At 38.8% G+C, this 25681-nt stretch overlaps 1 protein-coding gene across 1 annotated transcript in view; it reads right to left on the reverse strand.

The window, feature by feature from the left end:
- Positions 1-1498: 1498 nt before the first annotated feature.
- The window catches only part of tox3 (TOX high mobility group box family member 3), a 39194-nt gene continuing 15011 nt past the window's right edge, over positions 1499-25681 (reverse strand). The window contains exons 2-7 of the mRNA XM_079457354.1: positions 17373-17435; positions 11661-11912; positions 5557-5814; positions 5188-5415; positions 4772-4852; positions 1499-3862 (exon numbers count right to left, since the gene is read on the reverse strand). Of these exons, the coding sequence (XP_079313480.1) occupies positions 3092-3862; positions 4772-4852; positions 5188-5415; positions 5557-5814; positions 11661-11912; positions 17373-17435 (1653 nt within the window). The 3' untranslated portion in view covers positions 1499-3091. The remainder of the gene's footprint in view (positions 3863-4771; positions 4853-5187; positions 5416-5556; positions 5815-11660; positions 11913-17372; positions 17436-25681) is intronic.

The raw sequence follows: 25681 nt of genomic DNA on the forward strand, positions 1-25681 counted from the left end.
TATTTCTTATTGCTCCCTGAACTCTTTGTAAGTCGCTTTGGATAAAAGCGTCTGCCTCAGACCTTTTGTCGCACCATTCCCATTGTATAGGATAGACAGCAGGGTAATGGAAGATACCAATCGATCATTGATCAAAAGGGGCATGACCTTTTTATGTAAATCGCAAACATATCCTGAAATGTTACGCACAAGTGACAAACAGCAGTGGACGTATGGTTAAATTAGGTTAAACGCAATAAAACTGTATTGGCAGATCATGTAACTGCGGTATGAACTAGATTCTGCTGATAGACGTGACATGATCGCATTAATGGAGGATGATTCCAGCACACAGTCGAGGTGGAATTTATAGTAGTTTGGTGAATTTATGATGTCATTTTTTTAAATGCATTTACATAAATAAGAAATAAACACTTCACATGTCCTGATACATTTTAAAACATTCACATTTTCCACCCCATTATGAGGCAATGATTGAATTTAAATGAGGTCCTTTAGATATTCGCCCTTCATTCTCGCCAAAACAGCAGTGAGACAATTCATAATCATCATCAGCACTGTGAACACACAGAATCACTTTAGAAAATATCTGGACCCCTTTGTTTATTTATTTATTTAGCGCCGGGGTGTGTCAGAGTTCCAACCCTTGTTGTGAGATATTTATCCTCACCGAGACCGCGCGGATAACAAGGTTTACCAAATAACAAGGTACCGCATGCATTATTGATGTTGCCCTCCAAGAGACTGTTCGGAATAATAACCGCTATTTTCCAGCCCCTCATTACTGGCTGTTTTTAAAGGATGTGTTTGGTCGCCATGGACACGGCCCTTACATTCTATGCTTAGCAATCTTCACCCTCTCCCTCTTCGGCTCTCCTCACGTCTTGCCATTGAAATTCAGGGCATGCAGGGTACTCGCTGTTTTTAATTTTCATTTCATCATAGGCGCTTTAAGACTGTTGCCAGCACTTATTTGCAGTTTTCCTGCAGACCTCTCCACTACACCCTCTGACAGAACAGATGCTGCAATTAATCACAGTGAGAGTGTGGGCTTCTCTGTGACACAAAACCAGACTGGAAAGCCAATCACGGCATCCTCTCTCCTCCAAATTACACAAGCATTCTTGAAAATAACCGACTGCCTACAAAATAGTGTCAGAGAATTATATTAATGGAGAATGAAACAGAAACAGATTGTCATCCTTCTGTTTTCATTTGGATGTTTCCATTGAAAAAAATCTATCCTCTGTCCTGACCTGTCATTGTTTGTTTATGATAATTAGCCTTTGTAAGTCTACCTTCGCCCACAAATATTCCGGCACGAGGGGCTCAGAGGTCATCCTCAAAATGTATCGACATGACATTTGCATTGCAGACTGCACGGCTACTTCCAAAAATGCATATCGGAAGACATTTTTTAAATAAAAATAAAACAGTTTGTATGATTTGATGATGGCACAAAAGTACAATTACATTTCCAAATCAACTGAATACTTTTAAGTACTGATGTCTTTATTTTAAATCTTTCATAACTAACAAGGACACATTGAGGAAATATTTTATACAAAAGTATGGCTAATATAGTCTTGAAATGAATCAATTCCTTGAAATAAATATTTTTGATTGTTATTTTAATTGCAAACAGTGAGACACAGAGAAATATAATACAAAATTATGGCTAGTGTCATATTGATGATGGAATGCCTCTCTTCAAATGTTTTTGGATGTCTAAAATAAAACTTTCAACTTAATAAACATAGAAGTTTCAAAACAGGTGGAGCTTGTATTTATTTTGCAGTCATGTTCTAAAAGGAATTAATTTTGAATTGTAAGCAAAAATACAAACAACTGAATCAGTGCTACTGTAACTCATAAAAAAGTACAAAAGAGTGTTATGAGATAAAGCAGGACACTGGTCAGCTCACCATCTTCTGCATTTAAAGCCTCACATAATAAAACTTTACCACAGGAGGTATGAAAAATGTACAACTTCATTTCTCTTATCCACACCACAGATTCTTTTACAGCGGGCACAAAATACTTTCGTGTCCTTTCAATTGTAGTAAAAAAGATCTGATAGGATTCCTGCCTAATTGTCCTCACTGTGAAATGTGGAATATGATTGAATAAAAATACCTCAGTAAACCAGTAATTTAGTCATTTTTCATAAAATTACACAAAAGAAAAAACAGAAACATAACTTATTCAATAAAATAAGATAATTACAGAGAAGAAGAATTTTTGGAGTGCTGTTACTACACACTGGGGAGTGAATGAGATTTCGAGGGGTTTGGGCAGAGAAGAACCTCCATGATCTTCTGCTCTTTCCTTAGAACACATACAGCAGGTCACAGACAATTTTATGAGAGACGTGATGATTGAAGTGATCTGTGGAGGTCTGTCCATTGTTCTTTCCAACAAAAAAAGTATTCCCTGTTTTATAATGTGGCATGAGATATTTCAAACACCACTCGGTTATAAAAGCAGGATAATTTGATGAGGCGTTCCAAGCGGTGACTGTTAAACAGTTTCATCTGTTGGACTGCCGAGGAGAATGACGGAAAAAGTAAGGTAGGATTCACATCACACTGTCCGGAGAAGCTTGTCTCTGATGACCAGTTTAGTACCTGTGTATTGTTCCCTTTTTTAATACAGTGCCTCTTTATGAAATTTGTCTTTGACGGTCAATCCAATGATGCCCAAATCTTAAATAAAGCTGTTAAATAAAACCCATCAAGTGTTTCGAAACGTTTTCCCACGCCATCGTCATCGTGCTCCGGCACAGTTTAAACTCCACAACAGAGAGAAATAAACGAAATTAATCAAATGTACAAACAAATGACTACGGGGCAATCAAGTCTATGAACAGACTTGCCGTAGCTCAGCCTTATAGACAAAATATCCAGCTAAGATGCTTTGTCCTTTAAACACATATCTTATCCATCTAGAACAAAGGACAGTTATTTGTAAAACATTCATATTTCTTACACACTTCTTAAGTGCAACTTAAAAAAGCAACCTTGAAATGATGCTTTTCAATAACAACTGCTTTTCTCTTTGAATTGCGACCGTGGGTCTCAGGGGTTTTGGTTCAGTAGATGCTCACTTGCGACAGGACCTGGGCATGAGCCTGTACTTGGGAGGGGTGAGGCTGGGGCGGAGGAGGGGGCGGCGGGCTGCCCAGAGAGGCGGAGTGAGGCGTGCCAGGCGAGTGCTGCACGGGTGAACACTGAGACTGGGGCTGCGACTGCATTTGATGCTGCTGCATTTGATGCTGATGCATGTGCTGCATTTGCTGCATGTGCTGCATTTGCATTTGCTGCTGCTGCATTTGCTGGTGCTGGTGCTGCTGTTGCATGTGATGCTGCTGAAGCTGCTGCTGCAGATGATGCTGGAAATGCTGCTGCTGCATTTGCTGCTGAATCTGCTGATGGTGCATTTGCTGCTGCTGCATTTGATGGTGCTGCAAGTGCTGCTGCATCTGCTGCTGCTGCTGCATCTGCTGCTGAATGGAGGCGTGCCGCGGCTGCATCGGCGGACTCATTTGAGACGACAGTTGCTCGACTGACTGTGGCCCGGCCGCTCCCATCTGCCCTAGCAGCTGTGACTGCACGCCACTGGGCGCCATGCTCTGGTGAGCTACCGTGACAGAGGTGACGATCTGGCCACCGCCCACGCGCATCTGCAGAGGTTTGGGGGCGATGGCTCGAGGCAGGGCCTGTTGGAGAGCCTGCGCGGCAGCGGACATGGAAGGGTGCTGGGACAGAGGAGAAGGCAGTACGAGCGCTGGCGAGAGGCTGGTGGAGGCGAGAGTCTGCTGGACCGAGCGGATGGTCTGGGCCTCTGCCGATTCCGCGGCGGCCTGAGACAGAAATAGAGAGCAGCGCATGAGTGTCTATGCTAACAAGAGCAGACAGATGAACTCTGGTACTCAACAGATTCTTTCTCGTGCAGTGCCCTCTGTTTTATTAGTGCTGATATAGTGACTGACTCGACAGAAAAAAGCTGTTCAGAGAAAATTGCTGGTGTCTTACTTTCAGTGATCTAAAAAAATAACTTTTATTAACTTTATATTGTCTTACAGCCCAGAAAAAGATCAGAAATAAGACTCGAAATCGTTGAAAATAATGAACTATTTAATGTATATTCAACCACTGAGACACAATGTGATGACAATTTAGCAGAAAAAAAATTCCAATACTTTACTGTGGGGGCTTACAACTGAACATACACAACGTTCAGTATTGCTACGCAAACAGTGTGTAAGAAAATCCGGTGTTCAAATATTAACATAATTTAGAAAGAAATAACAAATATGCAAATGTTCCTGACGGATACAGGGGGTTAATGGAGCATTATGGATAATATGAATATCTTGTTCTAATTCATTAGCTGTATTTACTGCTATTTTTACACATTCACAGTAGGAAAAAAATCATATTTTAATACTAATTATTTCCAACTGTTTCATAAAAATGGCATTTTACACTCACTATTGTGCATAGGAACAAACAGACACAGGATCTGACAAGAGGAACTGCTACATTATATCACCTTTCAGTTGTCAGCAGAACATTTATTGCGTTCATTGAAAATGTTACTGTGCTTGAAGGGCTCATCTTTTAAAGTGGTTAAAACCTCAAGGTGAAAGCTATCCAGCCTCAAAGTGAGAACTATTAACATAATGGTAAACAGAAGTATAATAGAAAACATGAAGGAAAATAGAGACGAAGATGAATGAAGAGATACTGAAACGGGGAAAAAAGGTCACCTTTGACACTAAACTGGCGCGGTACGCTGCGAGAGCTTTCAGGTATTCTTTCTTTGCTGCTTCTGTTTTGCTTTTGTAAACCTGCGGAAAACAGAACACGTGAGGTGTGATAAACAGGTAATTAGCGGAACATTGACTGGCAAGCATGATCCTCGCAACAAGGGAGAGCCTGAAGGCTTCATCTCAGACTAAAAAAACTAAAGAAGATTGAAAAAGCAGTTTGTTAAACACCAGATATGAATCCCTTGATGTTAAATTGAGATAAGGAATTTAAATGATTTGTGTCTCTACTTTATAAAAAAGACTCCCAACAGAGAGCCCCGTGTACAAAACAATCTGCCCTGAAACACAGTTTTTATTCTTTGAGTTCAAACATATTTTGTAATGTAAATTGCTTTAATAAAACAGTTTTTTACCTGTTTCTGCTCTTCTCCCAGCCCATCCCACATAGAAGCTACGATCTTCGACACCTCCCCAAATGTGGCGTTGGGGTTCTGGCCTTTGATGGCTGCCTGGGTGTCCCTGAAGAACAGGGCGTATGCAGACACTGGCTTCTGAGGCTCATTGGGATCCTTCTTCTTCTTCTTTTTGGGCGTCTTTGGCTTTTTACCTGCATCAGGGGCTGGACGCTTTTCACCAATCACCTGACAGACACAGCGAGAGACTTAATATAAAAAAATGTCAACAGATGCACTGTTCATGTTATATACTATTGATTCAAATGAAGAAATGAAAACAATGCTCCGAAACATTGGTCAATGAAAAAAAAAACGAATTACACTCACCCTGTTTCCTTCCTCTTGATCGTCTTCATTAATTGAGCTGGAGGGGGAGGGCGTGGCCGACTTACTGGCGGGTGGGGACGGGGAAGTGTGAGCTATGTTTGAGCCAGTCATATTCAGCCCCAGTTGTGTGTTGATCTGTGACTGGTTGAGGGTGGAAAGCTGGTTTTGTGACATCATTCCATTCGGGTTGTGCATGTTAATGATGGAGCGCATCACCATTGTGGGGTTTGGATGGTATTGACGCAAGTGACCAATGCCCTGCAATACAAAAAGAGGAACTTCTGAGCACAACGTATAGAAAAATAGCTTGATACACACAAATCGCTGCTGACCTTCTAAAACCTTGTGTTTCCATATTTTGTGTCATAAATCATTATTCTTAGTCACCCTTTACTGCGTGTTTGTCACTGGGTTTTGCAAGTATCTAACCAATAAAACGTATTAGAAAGTGCTTGTCAACTTTGACAACAAAGTATTTAATCATTTAAAAAAATACGCTGTTTTTCCCATTACGTTTCAGAAGGACAACAACGGTACTGTACTGTGACCATGAGTTAAATTACAGATAACGGTATCTTTTAGGTATACATGTCATTTAAAAAACTTAAACTATACATTCAATATTGGTAACATATATATCTTACATCACCTCATATAGTTAAAGAATATGAAGATAACATATGGCAATAAAACTTCCAGTACAGGGTACATACAAACATGTCACATAAATCAAATTTCGATATGGGAAGTTTAATATTTAATAAGGTTAATATTCAGATAAAAGTGTGTTGAATGTCGACATGCAGTAAAATGATACCACTCATGTTTTGATGATAGAACTTCAGCAGACGACAGGTGTCATCTTGTATATCATCCACAAATTCGAAAGACAGGGTCTATATTTCTTTATAACCAACTCTATCAATCTTTGTTTGATTTTCACTCGGTCGACTTCTGAATATTAGTTTTGTAAAGCATCCGTGATATTTTTGACATGATGATTTGTGCGATGATTTATACACTAAGAAGGTTTGCATGTTTTGCATAGACTAAACAGGAAAGTGAAATTACAGCCGCCAACAGCAACCAGATTACAGAGCAAAATCAACTCAAACAGCAGTCAAAACTATGAGTTCATCTCATCTTTGTTCAATTTTTCGTTTTGTCAAGATCTTACTACATCAACCCCCCTCCATCTGGTATTCAGAGACTGGAATTCAATATCTGTATGTGTCAACACATCATAAAGCTGTGCACCTGGCCATATTGGCCAGACCTGCTGAACCCTCTCGCTTAGTACAATATTCTAACACCTTCCCTCGCACACAGATTAGATTCTCTCATTTTTAATTCCCTGGGCACACAAGGCTTTATATTAAATCTGTGCCTTATCAAAAACACAATCTGCAAAACAATAACAAATGTTTTCAACATTATTAGGGTGAGAAAGGAAATCTGACTGACAAAATATTGTACCACTGTCTCTGAAAAATAACAAATTAAGTAAACCAAACAGATTAAAAGCAATCTAGTAAAAAATCATCAAACAAACAATTATAGCCCCATTTTGTCCTAGGTTAATACTTTTTTCTGGTTTCATCATTACTTCAAGAGAGCAGTGACAAAGCAGGCAGTATTCTTTGTTTTAGACCTGTCTTCTGTGTTCATTAGCCAAGACCATCTGTCTCTAACACTTCAACACGGTCCCTGCAGGACTACTCGACTAACAGCTACCAATGCCCCGCTAAAATCACGACAGAGTTCTCTATGCATCACTAATGTACAGCGAGGAGAGACAGAATCACACAAACGTATCGCACGGAGCCTCCGCGAGCTCATATTTATCATCAAAGTCTTTGGCAGGTCTCTATGTTCCGGCTCTTCCCCAAGTGAATACATTGACATGATCAATGATTTGAACACGTTGCATTTGTCAACGGACCATATGCCCACTTACTCTTTTGATTTTCTTTTTGTCAAAAAATGTTTCTTCTTACACCGACTGCTTTGGCAAATATGGTTTCAGAAGCGGTCAGAACTGGTCTTTAGCTTTGATCCCGTAGCACGGAGCAGAACAGATGTAGAAATAATTCCCACAGAGGATTTAGAAAAAATCTGATGCAATTTATCTTCAAGCATCTATTTGATTTGACAACATTATCTTTCCGCTTCCAGACACGACATCGAGTGATCAAACGCCGGAAAATAAAACCATGAGATAATTTCGAATAAAAAGAGATATTTATGCACGCGGCACAAATCAGTATATAGAAAATAAAGAGGAGTGAATGAAACATTCAGATGAAACCGGCACAAACGGCAGGCAGCTTTTGCTAATAGCAGCCTTTGTAGGCAATGAAAGAAATGTGATTTCTGCTGTCGGAGTAGTTTAGCTTGTAGAAAGAGCGGGTCTGTATTCGATCTGTTTATTTATGTCCCTGCTGCACAGCCTCCATTTGCATTTTGATTGGAACATTGTCTGCAGATACACAGCTCACATCTACACAGATGCTTTTGATAGTCTTCATAAATCTGTAAATAACTTCTTATCTGAAGAGCAAAGAGGCCAGATGTGCCCTATCCTCTCGTCTGTGTGTTTGTGTGTGCTTGTGCAAATGTTGTTATTATTCATGCAATCAGCCTATCTCCGCCGGCAAAAAGGACCGTTTTATCTTTATTCCCCAACAACGTGCTATAAAAAGTTTTGATGCTATACTTTAAGCTTTCAATATTAAAAGCACCTAAAAGAGAAGCTGACCAGCTGCCAAACTATACAACACACAGACACCTTTGATAGATGACTGTTTGGTTCTGCCTCTAATAGTGTCCTCACCTCTTTCATCAAAAGCAGGAAGCGCAACTAAGCAGTCAACAAAAACCCTTCTCAGACCCCTTTTTCCAGCATGTGTTCATAACCATAACATAAGCAATACTGGGATGGCGGATACGAATCCGAAGATGTCGTGTCAATGAATGAGGGTCTCGGGTCTGCTCTTTAAGATACAAGCCTCTGGATGCGACGGGGGGTGGAACGAAATCATAGAGTTTATTAAAAGCAGCTTGGTATGTGATGTTCCGTGCCGAAAAGAATGTTAACAAGTTCAATTTCCATTCAATCTTTCCGCCAAGCTCTTGGAAGCGTTCCATAACAGAAAATGGGGTAAAATCATCTATATGGTAATTATGAGGATGAATCTCACAACTTTGGCCAGTGTGAAAAGGTCGCCTCTATTATGGGTAGTTTATCAGCCCCCTGCACGTATTCACAGCTGCGCTGGAACCTTTACCAGAGCGCTGATTTATTTCTACTAGCGTTTATGGGTACCTGAATAACTGGCTCCCCAAGAAAAAGACGAAAAATTGAATTTTGAAACCATGGTAGCGTGAAGATAAATTGTTTTCTACTTTTATTTTCTCCTTCACCTACTCTCTCTCCATCTCTCTGTCTATAAAACACACACACGTTTTCCCGTTTCATGGAACCCTTAAAAACAAAGTCCAAAACATAATTTCGATCTCTCCTCCTTTTCTCCTTTCCTGCACCTCTCCCGTTGCACTATGGGTATTTAAAACTTGTTCAACATGATTTCATTTCATTTCAAGTACTGGCTGAGAAAACTAAATTACAGAATCAATCACACAGAAGGTCAGACTGAGACTTCATTACAAGTATTGCATGCCTGCATGAATATCTTTCATTTCTTAGTGTCCCAATATGTCACAATGGCTGTCTGGCAGAAAAAAAGGGAGAAGAAAGAAACATGAAGGTGAAGCGGGAGAAAAAATCCACTTTCAAAGATTGATGTACAACTGATGTCACAACTACTCAGCTTGGAGATAAGATAACAGAAAGGTGTAAAGAGAAAAAGAGAGAGAGAGATGAGCAGAGTAAAGTGTGTGTGTTTTAGTGTTGGGGAAGAAAAATATAGTTTCTGCAACACTGGACATATTTTCCTTTTTTTTCAGACAGCAGTCAGAGCTTTGACTGTTTACGAGGGATCACATTTTTAAGATGGCATTGTGTTGCAGGTGTCCCACAAACACCTGCTCTAAACAAATGAGACCAGTGAAAATGCATCGACTGTAACCAAACCATGAACATCCATTTTAACTGCCTGAGATAATTCCCTGTTTAACTCATTTTATTATGTAAGGTCTTTATACACCTCTGAAGACATAGTTATGTTTATATGATGATCCTTCAAAAAAATTACACATTTTAATTTGTTCAAAAAATGCTTAGGACACTTATGCTAAATAAATGTCAGCCAAATAAATAATTCATGTCCAAAAAAGATGCCAGAAATACTTGATCTGCTCTGTTAATCGGAAGGAGCAAAGTCTCTCCTTTGGATTCGGTCAGATACTCATCAGTTCTGGCCTGCGCAGCGCACCAGTCACATCCAACGAGACTCGAGCGAGATGTAGGAGCTTGTTAGGAGAACAGATTAAATAAATAATGACTTCACATTCAAAATCCTGCCAGGCTTCTTCACAGCTGAGAAATGGATTTTGCCGAGCTGGGTTTGTCCAGCAGCATCTGCGGCTAATTTCACCTGACAGACGTGCAGCATCAGAGGGAAGGAATTAGAGGAATATCTGGCATGAATTCAGGAACACGGAAGGCAAATGAAACTAGCCTGTTTTAACCTCTAAAACGTCCCTCGTAGAACGATTTACTATCACACACAACTACAGATCCAATACTTCTATATTATTTATTTTTCTGTGCATTTCTGGTTTATGCCCTTGCTCTTCACATATCCTCTGAAATATTACATCAATGTGATCCTGAATCGTCCTTCTTGGTCCGTCATATTACTTTAGATTATTACAAAATCTAAAATACATAAAAAATCACTTAAGGACAATGCTAGAGGTTACGGATCTGACTTCCCTGCCGAGTCCTTTACAAATCTAAAACACTGACTCAACGGCACAACGCTGTCCGCACAAGTCCCAGAGAGCAGAACAAACTGAGATCAACTCCATTAAGAGAAGAGACTGAGAGTCTTTCAGGAGGACACTGAGTGATGAGCGACAGAAAAGAATCCGAGGGATGGTCACAATCCACCAGACGCAGAGCAGAGTGCCCTCATTCTCCCCAATCCTGCTAATATAGTCCCCACACAATCACAGGCAGTGTCCACAAAAATAGCTGCTAAAGAGGAATAATGTTGGGGAATCGAATCTAATCCCTTCACAGTGCGGTGAGAACCGTCCACGTTGTAATTGTGTCAAGGTTCCTTTTTTTCCGGCTGCATACGAGCTTAACTGAGCATGAAATGAAAATTCTTTAGGCAAAAAGCCTTCCGGCGGTCACTTATGCAGCACAGATATTTTAAAAGCTGCAATGTTTTTACTCGCCAGCAGCGTGGACGGCCAGGAGAAGAGCAGTAAAACTTGATGTTGACTGTCGATATTGGAATGTAAATAAAGATGTTTCATTTCATATGTACACAAAAGTAGAAAAAGAGTCATTTTTCAGATTCAAGCGCATGAAAAAAACGCACAGATGTCTGCCATACGTCATCTGCCGGTGAATGTCACTTTGTGTCCTTCTATGACAGTGATTTTATTTCTTATTATAGTGGTTTTAATATATCTAGTCAGGCCGTGGCATTTTCAAAGCTTCCTCATCGCTGAATCCATCTCTGTGGCATTTAGAAGCCATTTCTCGATCTGAATTAACAGCCATAAAAGCTTGATCGTAAAACATGATTGTTATGAAGCAAATGCTTGCCTAGACCTTTCTTTTTAATGTATAAGTAATCACAGCGATACAAGGTTACAGAATGATTATATTCAGCTAAATCTGACAATGTTTTACTGAATGCGTTGCCTCTTGGCAAGACTGCTGTCTGTTCTCTACTGTTTACAAGTACAAATCCACTTTTATATACCAGCCAGGTATATCAGCCACCTTAATTTGTTTTGCACAGAACACCTTATTTGCATTTAGAGAAGGAAAAACATCTACAATTTATTCAGAAAAATGTAGCTGGGGGTGAACGGGATGTTTCAAATATAACTTTTTCATCCCTTGCATAGCAACATTTGCAAACAATAAGATCTTTATAATGTAAGAATAACCCGATCCTTACCCCTGGGTGCCCATTGTTCATTTGTCCACCTTCCTGCTCCATCATGTTTCTGGAAATGGTGATTGAGGGGAGCTCCAGGCCCTGGGGTGGGAACTGTGGGGTGAATGAACCCCGATGAGGGTTGAGGTGGTCAGGTAGCCCGGGGTAAGTTGAGCCCACCTCTGTAAGGCCCATACCAGACTCCACTTCAGGGGGAGGGGTGATAGGGGGTATTTCAAACTCCTCGTCGCCAAGACTTGGAGTGTGAAACGTCTAGAGAGAAGACAAAGGAGATAATCAGAAATGCCAAGTTTTAAAGTAATTAACAACAAGTTATAAAATAGCAGCAGAGCCATCTGCGATGCAGATGAATTTCTGTAGCCCCCGCTATCCATCGCTGTGTATGTTCTTAATAACATGTTTCAAGGACAAAAGCTGTAGAAAGTAAACACAGCCTGCTGATGTCTCATAAACTGGAAACGTGTTTAATCTCCGAGCTGTGAAATAACTCTTGACCCAAATAGAGAAGATAAGAAAACCTATTTAAATCTCGTACAAGAAAATGTTTATCCTTTATCCATTACATTCTCCATGAAACAGGATGTGAAAATATAAGACATCTGACTCTGAAATGAAATACTGCACCGCTATCAGACAAGCAGTACGACATAATGAAAACTGCTTAATCTGAGCTGAATGATGTTTGTTTGAGGGGAAAGGGAAATGATGGAACTGGACTAATGGATTTACAGGACATTCACATTGATTATTTTGTGTGGCCAGAAGTGTCACACTTTGTTACTCTTAGTTGTACAAATCTGCTCATCACATGACTAAATCCCTCTGTCAGTGAATTACATCATATTATATTTAATTTGCCTGTGTTTAGTTTCTCAAATTAGAATTAAAATGTTTTGTATTAAAAAACAACTTATTGTGTCCAATACATTTGCTTAAACCACATCAACATCATGCAAACATAATGTTCAACGTTATTTCTCTTTTCTGCTCTTGAAATTATTTCTTATCTTTCATGATATTTCCCCATTTCTCAATTGTTAAGATCATTTTTCAATTTGTATAAAAGCAAACCAATCTCCTCCCTTTCAATGCAATTCAAACACAGATTCTATAATGTACACTTTTAAAAATAATGGTGCTTTACGTATCAAGATGCCATAGAATAATGTTTGTTGTCTTAATGGTTCCATAAAAAACCTCTAACATCTAAAGAAGTTCTGTGTTTCACAAAAGGTTATTTGTGGCAAAAAAAGGTTCTTTAGATTATCTGAAAGAACCTTTGACTGAATGGTTCTTTGTGGAACCAAAAATGGTTTCGCTGTGAAGAACCTTTTTAGCACCTTTGAGTATAGGACATTTCAGGTTTAACTATTCTTCCAGGAACATTTGGTCACAATTTACTGTAACGCAAAACCTAACACTCAAATGCACATGCACATTCACATATACTATATATTTGAAGCTCAGTCAATGACTGTATGATGAGATCCAGACAAATTTAAGTCTAAGAAACTGTTTTATTGCCAGTCCCATTTTTTCTTTTACGTTTGTATATGGCTCTATTCCAGCATTTAACTTACAGCACTTTTTCCACAGCTGTGAGTAGTGGATCGTGTACAGGCAGTGGTGTGTTGAGCATGGTGAAGGCCAGGGGCTTGCAGCTCCTAACACATGTTCAAATTACCATCATTTAAAACCATTAGTGGCCGGCACTGCTCTGTCTCCCAGTTCTCCATTAACACACAGCTACAAACTCATTTCCCCTCCCTCTGGCATTGCAGCAGTTAACAGTTTGTTAATCAAAACAGCAGTATAGAAGCATAAATAATACAAACTGTGTCATGAGTAGGGTTGGGTATCGAGAACCGGTTCCATTTTAGAACCGATTCCAAATTTCAAAGAACGGGGGATTCGATAGGATGTGTTTATTTCGGTTCTGTTTATCAATTCCTGACTTTTTCCAGTCACTCGCGAACGGCAGTGTGTATTTTACAGTTGTATCTGTCTGCCACGACCTGCGACAAGGACCTTATCTCATGACGCACAATATGCAGTATTTTATTCACAAATAATTGTTTAGATAATGGACGATCTAGCAACTGCAAGTTATATATGTTATGTTGTATTTTTGTGTTATACTTAAAATAGTTTTGGTTTGTAATTGGTTGTGATTATTCCTTAATGGAAGTGTTGTTTATTTCATTATTTGACGAATTGTCACAGTTAACAGTTAAAGCCTACTGGTTATAGCCTAAATGTGGCAAGAATAAAAGGTAAAAACTTTTTTCTTTAAGTATTTGCAATTTATTGTCTTAAAAAATATTGGAATCGGAACAGAGAATCGATAAGAACCGGATTCGATAAGAAGAATCGGAATTGCTCAAATTAAAACGATACCCAACCGACAAGTCGCTTTAGATATAAAACAGGCAATCACAGGACATGTGGAGGAAGAATAACATAGGTTGAGTGAAAGCGGAGCAGAAAGGACCCGAGCGAGCGAGAGAGAGAGAGAGAGAGAGAGAGAGAGAGAGAGGTGCTCTTTTCATTGACTTTACTTCATGACCTTTCTCTATGAATAAGACCTGCAGTGCCAGCATGTTCACAGTACAACAACCGCAGAGCAAAAGAAAGAGAGGAAAAACTAGCATTGCCCGACCTAAATGTCCTAACAACACAGCTGTACTGTAAGATCTGATACGACATTCAAAGATCAAATGCGAGGAAAAGTCTCTTTCTTCATCTTTTTCACATCAGAGCGTAACTAAAATGACATTGACCTTTCAACACAACAAAACACAACACTGAACACCAGACTGAACACAATGAGTGGAAAGAGAGAAAACAGACATTAAATTAACATCTGCTGTGGGAGGCAGCGATAAATGAGAATTGAGATGTGCTTCGGGCCTGTCTGGTGTAGCTCGCAGTGTTTTGGGGTGAGGCGATAAAACACCGGAGGGTGTACTTTTGTGAACAAAGATGGCTGCAGAATCAGTGCCAGAACATGTAAATAGTGATTCTAATGTCAATATCTTCTTTTGTGTTCTGCAGAAAAAAGAAAATCATACAGGTATGAAATGACAAGAAATGATGACAGAATGAAGATTTTGGGGGACCTAACCCTTAAGTGTGATTGTGAACTGAAAACTTAAGACGTACAGTCGATGTAAGGAAAAGATTAGTTTTATTTAGCAGACATTTAGTCATTTAGCAGACACTTTTATCCAAAGCGACTTGCAGAGAGCAATAAGCGATACGTCATACAGACTAGCTTTTAAAGAAGACTGTGTGGACTTCGGATAAAGCGGAAGAAAATGGATGGATGGATGTGTGGACTAATTCTTGCTTTTCTCTAATAATCCAACACAATCTCACGGCAAAAACATACTATTTTACGAGGTGGCTAATTTAAGATAATTCGTACAATCTTATTCACATTTTAGTATAATTTGCTTTCGAGCCAGTTACATTAGGTTTAGGGGTGGGGCTTCAGTATTGCTTTATGTCTAGTAGTCGTACGTTTTTGTACAATTCACAAAATACAAATTCATACGAATTTAATGTATGTAAAATAACTACGAATTCCTGTGAGATCAGGCTGAATAATCATACAGTGCATCTTTGTTTAATTCACACCGTACAAGATAAATGCTGTACACTGAATTAAAAACAATACAATACAAAGTCGCCTACAAAAGAAAATTAAACAAACACTACAGTTCAGTATCTATATTCAGCCTGCATCCATCCATCCTTTTATCAACCCTAATATGCTACAACTAATATGATAACAAAGGCAAACCAATAGCACAGATTAAAAAACAATAACTCCTTTCATTTTGTAGATTTAGTAAACTGATTCAGCAGTCCAAAGCAGCACTTGTTAAAAGGCAGTGCATCACAATTACTGAGCACACTGGTAAGAAAAATCGATAAGGCAGAGCTCCTAATATCAGTCAAGCAGAGAGAGAGAACTGCTACTCAGATGACAATGGCTCCGAATCGGCCCTCTCGGAATACCGGCCATTTCAAATCCATTTCTACATATACAGTAGTGATTACACGTATGTAATGTAATGAGATTATGCGTGATAAATGTTCTCGCTGAGTGGAACAAAATATGATGCTATCAGTTTCAGTTATAAAGCAGGAAGGGAGAGGTCACCTGATCGACCACCGTGATATTCTGTTTCCATATCGTGTTTCATTACAAACTTTAAGATAACATGGTTTACTATTATTGTATGTGAAATCCTATTCATCTCTCAAGATTAATGTTATTAGCATGAATATAGATGGCCAAACTGGATTTTATTGTTGAAGGTCGATTTTAAAAGATAAATGTATATAGTTTTGGTTAAAGGCTAAACCAAATGTTTTATACACATACCCACAGTATTAGACTCGAGAGTTGCTCAGCCTCTCTCTCTCTTCTCTCTCTCTCCTAAAGATGACACATTAAGCAGATTAATGAAAGAGCTAAAGCTCACAGAAAACCTATCACACTGTGAAATTACAGTAGTCACTAAGGTAAAATGCCTTTAATTTCTTCTCAGCCTGAGTTATATGAAACAATACCTTCCCAACATACTAGAGGTGTGCCCAAAAACATTCAAATGTTAATGCTTTAATTTCACTGTCATGTGCCATAATACCATCTGCTGTATGTAGGAGGAAATATACACTTGATTTCTCTGAAAAATATCCATGAACGCTGAAAAAATCTCTATTTCCATTGCAGGTGCCAACCTGGAACTTGGCCTCGGCAAAGCAACATTTTTATCACAAGAGTTCATGGAGATTGTAACCGACTCGATCAAATGTGGTTACTGCCCGTGACAAAGCTGTGGCTTCACTGCTGGCAAAACATTTTTAAAAAGCAAGTCAACACACGAACACATACACTTCAAGCATAAACAAACACGTGCACACATTATCTTTGCTTAGCCAGCATGAGTCTATCAATGCCGTTGAGATGTAATGGGGAGGGAGATTTGCATTGGAAATGGGATGGAAATCAGGCAGGAGTGACACTGTAACACTGAGCAACAACATACATTATATTGTATTAAGGAAGCAGATAGATATGCAATCTACTGTATTCTCAGACTCAATGACGGAAAAAAGAGTGACTTTAATAAGAACTGACACTTTTCTCTTTTTACTAGCTTGATCCTATCTTTGGGCGAGTATGGGAGTGGTGTTTACGCGTATTGCTTCTGCCACCATCTAAAAGTGATGCTTGAGCTTTCACCTACAGATCACTGGCAGTATTCCAGTAGTTTATGCCCTCGCAAAATGAACGCTAATCCCATCTCAATGCTGCGACCCCTTTGTTTCACAACCTCTGGTCAATAGAGCCACTCGATTTTACCCGGTATGTAAACATACACACATAAACATACCGGCACTGCTGGAGGAATCATTCAGTCAGATTATAACAACTGGAATGTACCAACAGATAGCCACTGGCGTAACAAGCTTTAGACTTTACAGAAACTCCCATAGCAGATCAGGGAAGCAAATCATGTTTTATGTAAATGTAGCAGCTGCACAACTGCCACTGAAATGACTCTTTTCTTTTAAACTTAAAAAGCTAATTGGCTTTGTTTTTAAACAATAAGTGGTTATGCTTGGAAATGACAATTTAGAAGTCCCAGTGTCAGTGATATGTGATAGTTTAGAAATGTCTAGTTTAGAAATACTCACATCTGCCCCTAATAGAGCTCCATTGGCATCGGCCATGTTCATGTAGTTGTTGTTATTCCCAAACTGCAAAAACAAGGAAGGAAACATGAGTCAATAAATGTGTAGTCAACATTCAGCTTGTTACAAAAATAGCAACTACATCTGAACATAAAGGATATATCAAACATTATTTTTACTAGGAAGCAGTAGCAGTGCAGAAAGTTCATTTGTTCATTAGTTTACCCTTCCTGTAGTTTAACTGGTAAAGAGCTAAAAACTATGAGATCAGGGATTTGTTTCCCAAGAAAACCAAATAAAGAGAAAACGTGTAGCCTGTTTGTATTAAGAATAAATGATAAATAGATGGCAAAGTGTACACTTGTAATAAAAACAACCCCCTATTGCTTATTCACCTCAAACATGTACTAAATGTGTGAGAGGGAGAGACAGGTGTGGCCGTAACGGAGAAATTATCTTTGCAATACAAAGGTGGGGTGAGTCACAAAGACATATTACCAGTGCTAAATGACTATGCAGACATGATGATGGATTGCTGTGTTTGTCACATCAACACAGCAGGTTATATTATGGGTAGGGTGGGTTAGGACTCGCCAACAGAAAAAAGAAGAAGAAATGAGAGCAGTTGTGGCCTGAGCATTTAAAAACAATATGCAAATAAATTGTGAGGACATGTAAAAAGATGAAATTGTGCTGTTTATTGTACAGGACATCCATGTAGTATTTTAGAGCGTCGCTTCTTAACCGAGATTTTCTTCTAATCCTTTCTTCTATCTGTATCCCTCTAAAGCATACATGATAGAAAATTGTTAAAATGGCAGCCATCCTATCTTTTCTTCAGAGGCACAAACACACTGACAGGTAGGAACAATGGGCCAGCAAAATGAGGAATTATGGGTTAGCAGCTGGAGGGACAGCACAGAGGGCCCTCTATAACCAGACAAATCATGCAAACACACACACACACACACACACACACACACACACACACACACACACACACACACACACACACAGACACAAACATCAACCAGAACGGCAAAAGAAAGTCATCTACACAACACCCTCAAGGCCCTGATTCAATGCTGCAACCAACAGCAAGCTTTTGTCTGTTTATAACAAAGTGATTCCTTCAGATGTTACACAACCAGAAGAGCCGAAAAAATAAGTAAAAAAGAGCTTTCTTATCTTATTGTGGAGGCAAAACAATAGCAGAAACAAATTAAGATCAGAGCAAAATGAGAAGAGCATTCATTTATTTCTCCCTTGCTTTGTTCTCTCTCTCGCCCTCATCTTTTTGTCTGAGTGGTTAGTATGCGAATGTAATTACTGAAGGAACTGTAGCTAATCAACTGCGAATGGTATCCATTAATTAGTCTATGCCCTGGAGAGAGAGTAAGAGAGAGAAAGAGTGGGGGAGATGGAGAAAGAATGAGCCGATATGTTAAAAGTCTAACCAGCACGCTTACGCATCTACCCATGCGCATCGCAAACACGAGCCTGCCGGCAGCTGCAGGTCTTGAAGAGCAGGTGTTTTGGGTTGAGGAGGCCTTTTGTAGAACTCACCTGGTGCTGTCTACATAATACAGCACCGTGATGTCAGCAGTACGATGTCTTTCTGATAATGGAGACACTGAAAAATGACCATCATTCTGTGCTGTTTGTTTCACTGTTGCTCCGCAGCACCCTCTTAACCGTTGTGATCATATCACAATACTGCACACCGTTAAACTGGTGCTCAGTCTCTTGTTTACTGTATGTGGTGCATTTTGTGTTTAAATAATTCAGATCAGTTTATAAAAAGCAAATGTTATCTGCTTTAGAGTAATATTGACAATATTTTTAGGGTGTCCTGTATGGACCACTTAGTTACAAGACAACAATTACCTACCACCCATCACCATGAAAATAGTAATATAATATATCAGAATCAGAGAGAGAGAGATCACAAGGTGGATTCTCAGAAGAAAAGTTTATGCCTCATTTCTTCAATAATGTGAGTCTACATAATACAAACAATAAGGGGAGTGAAAGAGGTGTGTAAGTGTGTGCGACTGTGAATGCGTGTGTGTGTAGTAGCACTGCCCCAGGCTTTAAGTTATTCATTCACATCATCACCATTCACTCTGTTTTAAATCCCATTACCTGCTTCTCTTCCTCACATCACATCACTGACACATGCACAACTCATGAATATTAACTGAACAAACATTACTCTCAAACCAATAACATACGGACTGCTGTTTAAAATGACAAATTTACTTGTCAGTTGTGTTTTTATATGAGTATACAGCCGCGGAAAAAATTTGAAACCATTTCAAAATTACTTCAAAAATCATTTATTTTTTATTTACTATTTAGGCATGTGTTTCGGTAAATGTATAATTTTTGTTTAATTCTGTGAACTACTCACAATATTTCTCCCAAATTTCAAATAAAAATATAGTTTTTAGTTTGCATTTATTTGCAGAAAATGAAAACGGGAGTAACAGGTGAAAATAACAGAAAAGATGCTCTGTATTTTTTTCAGACCTGAAATATTGCAAAGAAAACAAGTTAATATTCACTTTTATATGTGTGCATTTAGGGAAAGCTCAAAGAATATTTTAATAGTATAACCTAGATTTTTATCACAGTTTCCATGTGTCTTGCCATGTTGTCAGTCTTTCACATTGCTGTTGGATGACTTGTCATCCTGAGGTTTGATTTTATTGAAATTCATCAGACACAGGACTGTAATGACCACAATCCAGAAAACAGATGGATTTGGAATGGTCTCTTAATTTTTTCCAAAGCTGTATATATTTGGTAAATGGAAATATAATAAACATGACAGCTTTTAGCTTTCAATAATAATTCATTTTCCTTACTAACAAATGGCCAAATTACACAATATAATAGGAATGTGATTGTATGTACGTACTTGTCTACTCATACCAAGGTTGTGTGTTTGTGTGAAACTACTGTTACCTCCAAAACCTCAATTTTATTGCGTTTATAAAATGTGACATTGTAAATGATACTTAAGCATGCTTGAAGGGTCATGCAGGTTTTGGACCCCAGCGTTCGTACTAAGCACAATTTCATAACCTTAGTGTTTATATATATGCAAGTGTTTCCAAAGGGAAAATAACCTATTATTACAACACTGAATTCAATCATCTTGGGGGGAAAAACAATATTGAAGAACTACGACCTGACATAAACCAAACAGTAAATATCCACTTGCGAAGTCTGTGATCGTGGCCAACGGTTTGTCTGTAGAATTACTGAGGTAATAATGTCGTTATATGTCAGTGGGAGAGTTGGACAAACATAGAAAAGTTTGACGTATTCAACAGTTTATTTTAGTAAAAATATAACACCTTCCGTCCTTATTAATTCAAAGATGGAAAACTTCAGGTTGCAGACCAATGTGAATATAAGACAAAAACACAGGTATATTTATAAAAGAGTGCTACACGCACAAACATAAAACTACACACATCTTCTCACAGGGGGAATTTGTAAACTGATGTCTCTGCTCAGTAGGCCCACACAAAGAGCCTGAAGCAAGGCTGTTCTGATCTGCAGGAGGAATCGATCACCAAAAGTCTGTTTAAAGCTAAAATCATTACATGAAACCACCACACAAAGAGAGAACACCATCATAATCTGCTTTAGACAGTCACCTCTTTCTTATAGCTCTCTCTTTTACGCTATTCTATTCTTTTCAACACACCACCCAGTTAAAAAGAACCAAGACTAGCAGAATTGTGTGTATAATGGATTATGAAGAAATGACAATAATTGCATTATACGATGCTATGAAGGATCTTCATATTCAGCTCATTGGGTACAAACATATTTGGAAAATAAAAACGAAGACGATTTGAACTGGGGACCATTTCCAAAATGCAGTTATGGAGCTACAAGTGGCTACAACGAAATCTGACAACTTCGTGAGATTTTTTCCACCAGGTGAATGATATGAAATAGATCCATAATGTAAATGAATTTAGTAAATGAAGTAAATTAATTTCAGCATATATTACAAACACTTAACTAAGTACAATCCATATAGCAATAATAATAATGTATGGTGCCAAGTAACACACAATGTGTCCATCTATTTGACCACACATTTTAAAGTACACCACAGAAGTCACGCAGAAGTGTACAAGGGATAAGCTGCCACCTCCCACTGCACTATCCTCTGTTTCTGCTGTAGAGACTCGCACCAGAGGGCTGTTTTGTCTTATAAACATAGCTCCGATTAATGACAGCCCCCATACCTTCCTGTGTTCAAGTCATACACCAGCTCAGCTATTTGAATCCTTACAGAAAACCTTTAAAGAAGCACTGACAAGCCAAAGCTTCAATGTTTGATCTTGCTGGGTACAGCACTATTGGCTCTCTGTCACAGAAAAGCTAACACCCTGGCCTGGATATAGCTTCAGAGATTCCCACAATAGAACAGAACGCTCAGTCACTTACACACACAATCTCAGGAAAGTGAGGAAATAGATTGTATGGATGCTGATATCAAAAAGTAACGACATAAAAGGGTAACACTTTGCAAATGGTTTGATTCATTGACATTTGGCTAATGCACTGGGTGTCATGAACTAACAATGAACGTTCTGCATTTTAAATTTTAATATAATTTTTATAAATTAAAGGCACAACTCACAAAACAATTAAAATTCTGTCATCATTTTCTGCCTCTCTTGTCATTTCACACCTGTATGGCTTTCTTTGTTCCGCAGAACACAAAATTATTGACTCATTGACTTGCATTGGTTTTATGTCCATATAGGATGAATGGGTATCACCCATTTTTGTGTTCCACAAAAGAAAATGATAGTTTGAAATGGCTAGAGCGTGAGTAAATGGGTGAAAATTTTGGGTGAACTATCACGTTATTTTTATACATTATGAAACATCATTTAAGCAGCTAGAAATGTAAAAAAAGTTCAAATGTGTATGAGTGCAAAATGAAAACATATATACATTAAAAAAAATTGTAGTGTACAAAAGTAATGTTAACAAAGCGAAACCTTGTAAAGTATATCCTATAACAGGTTACACTCATTCCCATAAAATTCACTCCCTCAGTAGTATTGCATCCATCATTTTCATTACTAATCTTTCCAAGACAAATTCAAACAGTGTTAGTTGTGTATTTAATGACCCCCACACACTGTACACATTCTGTATAGCTGTTTACAGTGGATCCATTGCCTGCCAGTTGATGGGTCTGTGAAACACAAACTGTTAAGAGCCGACTCATACATCAGCTCATTATTCTGCCGAATACACCACAATATTAAACAAATGGATCAGCCTACAGCTGCAGAGAGGAGCCTGCGTGAAGGGCCAGAGGTTATTGTCTAATTTAAATCTTGGCTGTATTCCCAGGCCAGTGCCACATTCCAATTTGAGGCTGTGTAGCCTGGCGCCACTGACAGGAGTCTTTCTGAAAACACAGTTATGGCCGCCCTCCAGAAATGTGTCGAGGAGCGGAGCAATCAACAGGTTGTGGAAGATTAACAGTGCAGTTGGTTTAAATTAGACAGAATAATGAAAATGTTAAAATATTGATGACTGGTTTATAGGGTTTGTGCCTGTTGCATTTACACACACAGCTGTACGGCAATACGGGTGTTGCTCATGTAGGACCAACTGTGTTCCAGACCTCATGTCAAATTACACAAAATAACAGCTGGAGCCATCAAAAAAACATTTAAAGAATCAAGCACAATTCCATTTGAATGCTTCCCATACGTATGTTTACACCTAATCTGTCATCTCACATTCTGCATTTCAAAGGAGTGCTAAGATTACAATGGCACAGTGCTGCAGAAATGACCTAATCTTCCCTATTCACGTCTGGTCATCACAGTGACACGTTGAGAGGCCGGGGAACAAAAGAGTACTAAGGATTTGCACAGAAATGCCCTAAAATGATTCCACTCTTTAAGACAGGGTGACAGCAGACGGAAGAGAAACAGAAATAAAAGAGGGAGTTACTGAAACTGTGCCACATCTTTTTAAGTCGAGTGGGAGAACTTATCTTCAGTACCAAAGAAGTTATAAGACAGAAGCGAGAGTGAAACCTTTGTGTTGCAGCCACAACAACAAACACAATTGTATTGAAGAATCTGTCAACATGCATTCTTCTCAGAAGAGTGCATCTCAAAGAACTACATACTTTTAATGTTGATCTACATGCTTCATAAATAGATAACATGCTACAAATAAGACCATTTGAATAATTCACCACATTGCATTTAAATAAACAGTCGGCCTCCGTGTGGCTTATGAATCATATGAGTCTATTTGCAATTGATGCAAAATTCAAGCTTATGCTTCAGTAAATACCACAAGTCTTGAAAATGCACAATCTTCCAATAAGGGCACTTGTTGCAGTGTTCAATTTTACCCAATTTTAGAGTGAGAACCCTTAAAAGGGGATCAATAACAGATCCTATATTTGAGTTGAACCCTGTTACAGCCAAATGGGAGAAGCGCTGCACTAAAATAACATGATGCATTCCACAGGCCAACCATCATCCACAACACATGTAGACACTGTCCACCACCATCCGTCTTCATTAGGTCAATGTTTGACCTGTTTCTTTGCATCTGAAGAGGTCTTCGGGGACCTTATGTGTACTCGTAACACTGTTAGCTTGGATATTTGGAAAGCAGCAACAGAATGGCTAGCCAATTTACTGCAACAGCAGGTCAATGACAATGGTGAGCAGCTAATCCGAGTCTAAGAGCAAAGATATGCTCTGGCATGGAATGGAGCTGACAATGGTGGTATTGAAAATTGAGTGAAGTGGGGTGCTGAAGAGATAAAAAGAAATGCTTTTTACCCATTTGTTTACAATAAGGAGATCAAGCCTTGTCAATAGATGTCCACAGTTACCCTCATTAATCCTAAACTAATGTTTATTCAAGAACACTGACTACATGTACATTACATTTAGTCATTAAGCAGACAATTTTATCCAAAGCGACTTACAGATGAGGTCAACAATGGAAGCAATTGGAACAGCATAAGGAAACAAAAAGTCTCATAATAGGCTACCGTAAATTTTCTTTGAAAGAGTAGAAAATAGATTGAAGTCAGGACTGATCGTTCAGGTGTTGATGGAAGAGATGTGTTTTCAGACGATTCTTAAAGATGGCTACAGAATCTGCTGATCTTGTAGCACCGGGCAGATCATTCCACATAACTGGAACCGATCCAGAGAAGGTACGCGAGAGTGATTTTTTACCTTTTTGGGATGACACCACAAGACGTCCTTCGTTTGCAGAGCGTAGGGACCTGGCGGGTACATACAGCACGTCTGCATTAGCGAGTGGACATAAGAGGGTGCTGAACCAGTGGTGGTCTTGTAGGCCAGGAGGAGAGTCTTGAATTTGTTGCGAGCCACCATAGGGAGCCAATGTAACTTAATGAAGTTGACTAAAAACAAAGTGTTCCTGAATAACTTATTTGACTGAATCGTCAGTTAATTTGTCCTTTTACCCACTGCAAACATGAGTGAATTCTTCAATAACGCACTGACAGCTTAATTGTTTTTCTTCGTTGCAAAGCACAAATTTCAATTCCAAGTTGTTTGTTTTTGGTGAAGATCTACACCGAGCATATTCTCGCAGCACAGACGCTCTTAAAAGCTCAAAATCTACAACACTGAAGACGCAGACAGTTTTATTTTCATTCACGTCTCCCACACATCTTGTGACTTTCCAATTAAATTCAGAGTGACTGATTGAGTATAATCGTAGCCAGAGGCATGACGTTTAAACACTGGCAGATTCGCTGTCAGTGTGGACTTGTCATCCACAACAAAGCATGTTTAAAGCATAATTGAGGCCAGATGGCTGAATCGGATGCCAAGACAGACAGGCAGTCCATATGCATGTCCACAGAGTATCAGTATGACTGTAATCAAGAATCGCACAAGTGTCTGTCAGGCGAGTCTTTTAAGTCTGTGTACTGTTTCTTTAAATCAGCAGTCACCATTCATTGCACCTTAGCATTGCAAGTTAAGCCGTTATCAAGCAAATCTTCTTTAATTTCTTTGAGTCTCTGAATGAATAGTCCACCCAAAATGAAAGCTTTACATGCCCTCGTCATTTCAAACCTGTATGGCTTTCTTTCTTCTGCAGAACAGAAAAGACAATATTTTTAAATATGTTGGTCACAGAAAAACGTTATTGCATTAGTATTATTAGTATTATTACTTTTAGATACAATATTATCATTGCATTAGTTTTGTGTCCATAGAATAGAAGTCAATGGGGACCAATGGTTT

This window comes from Barbatula barbatula (genome assembly GCF_947034865.1).
Source record: "Barbatula barbatula genome assembly, chromosome: 1".
Taxonomy (NCBI): Eukaryota; Metazoa; Chordata; class Actinopteri; order Cypriniformes; family Nemacheilidae; genus Barbatula; species Barbatula barbatula.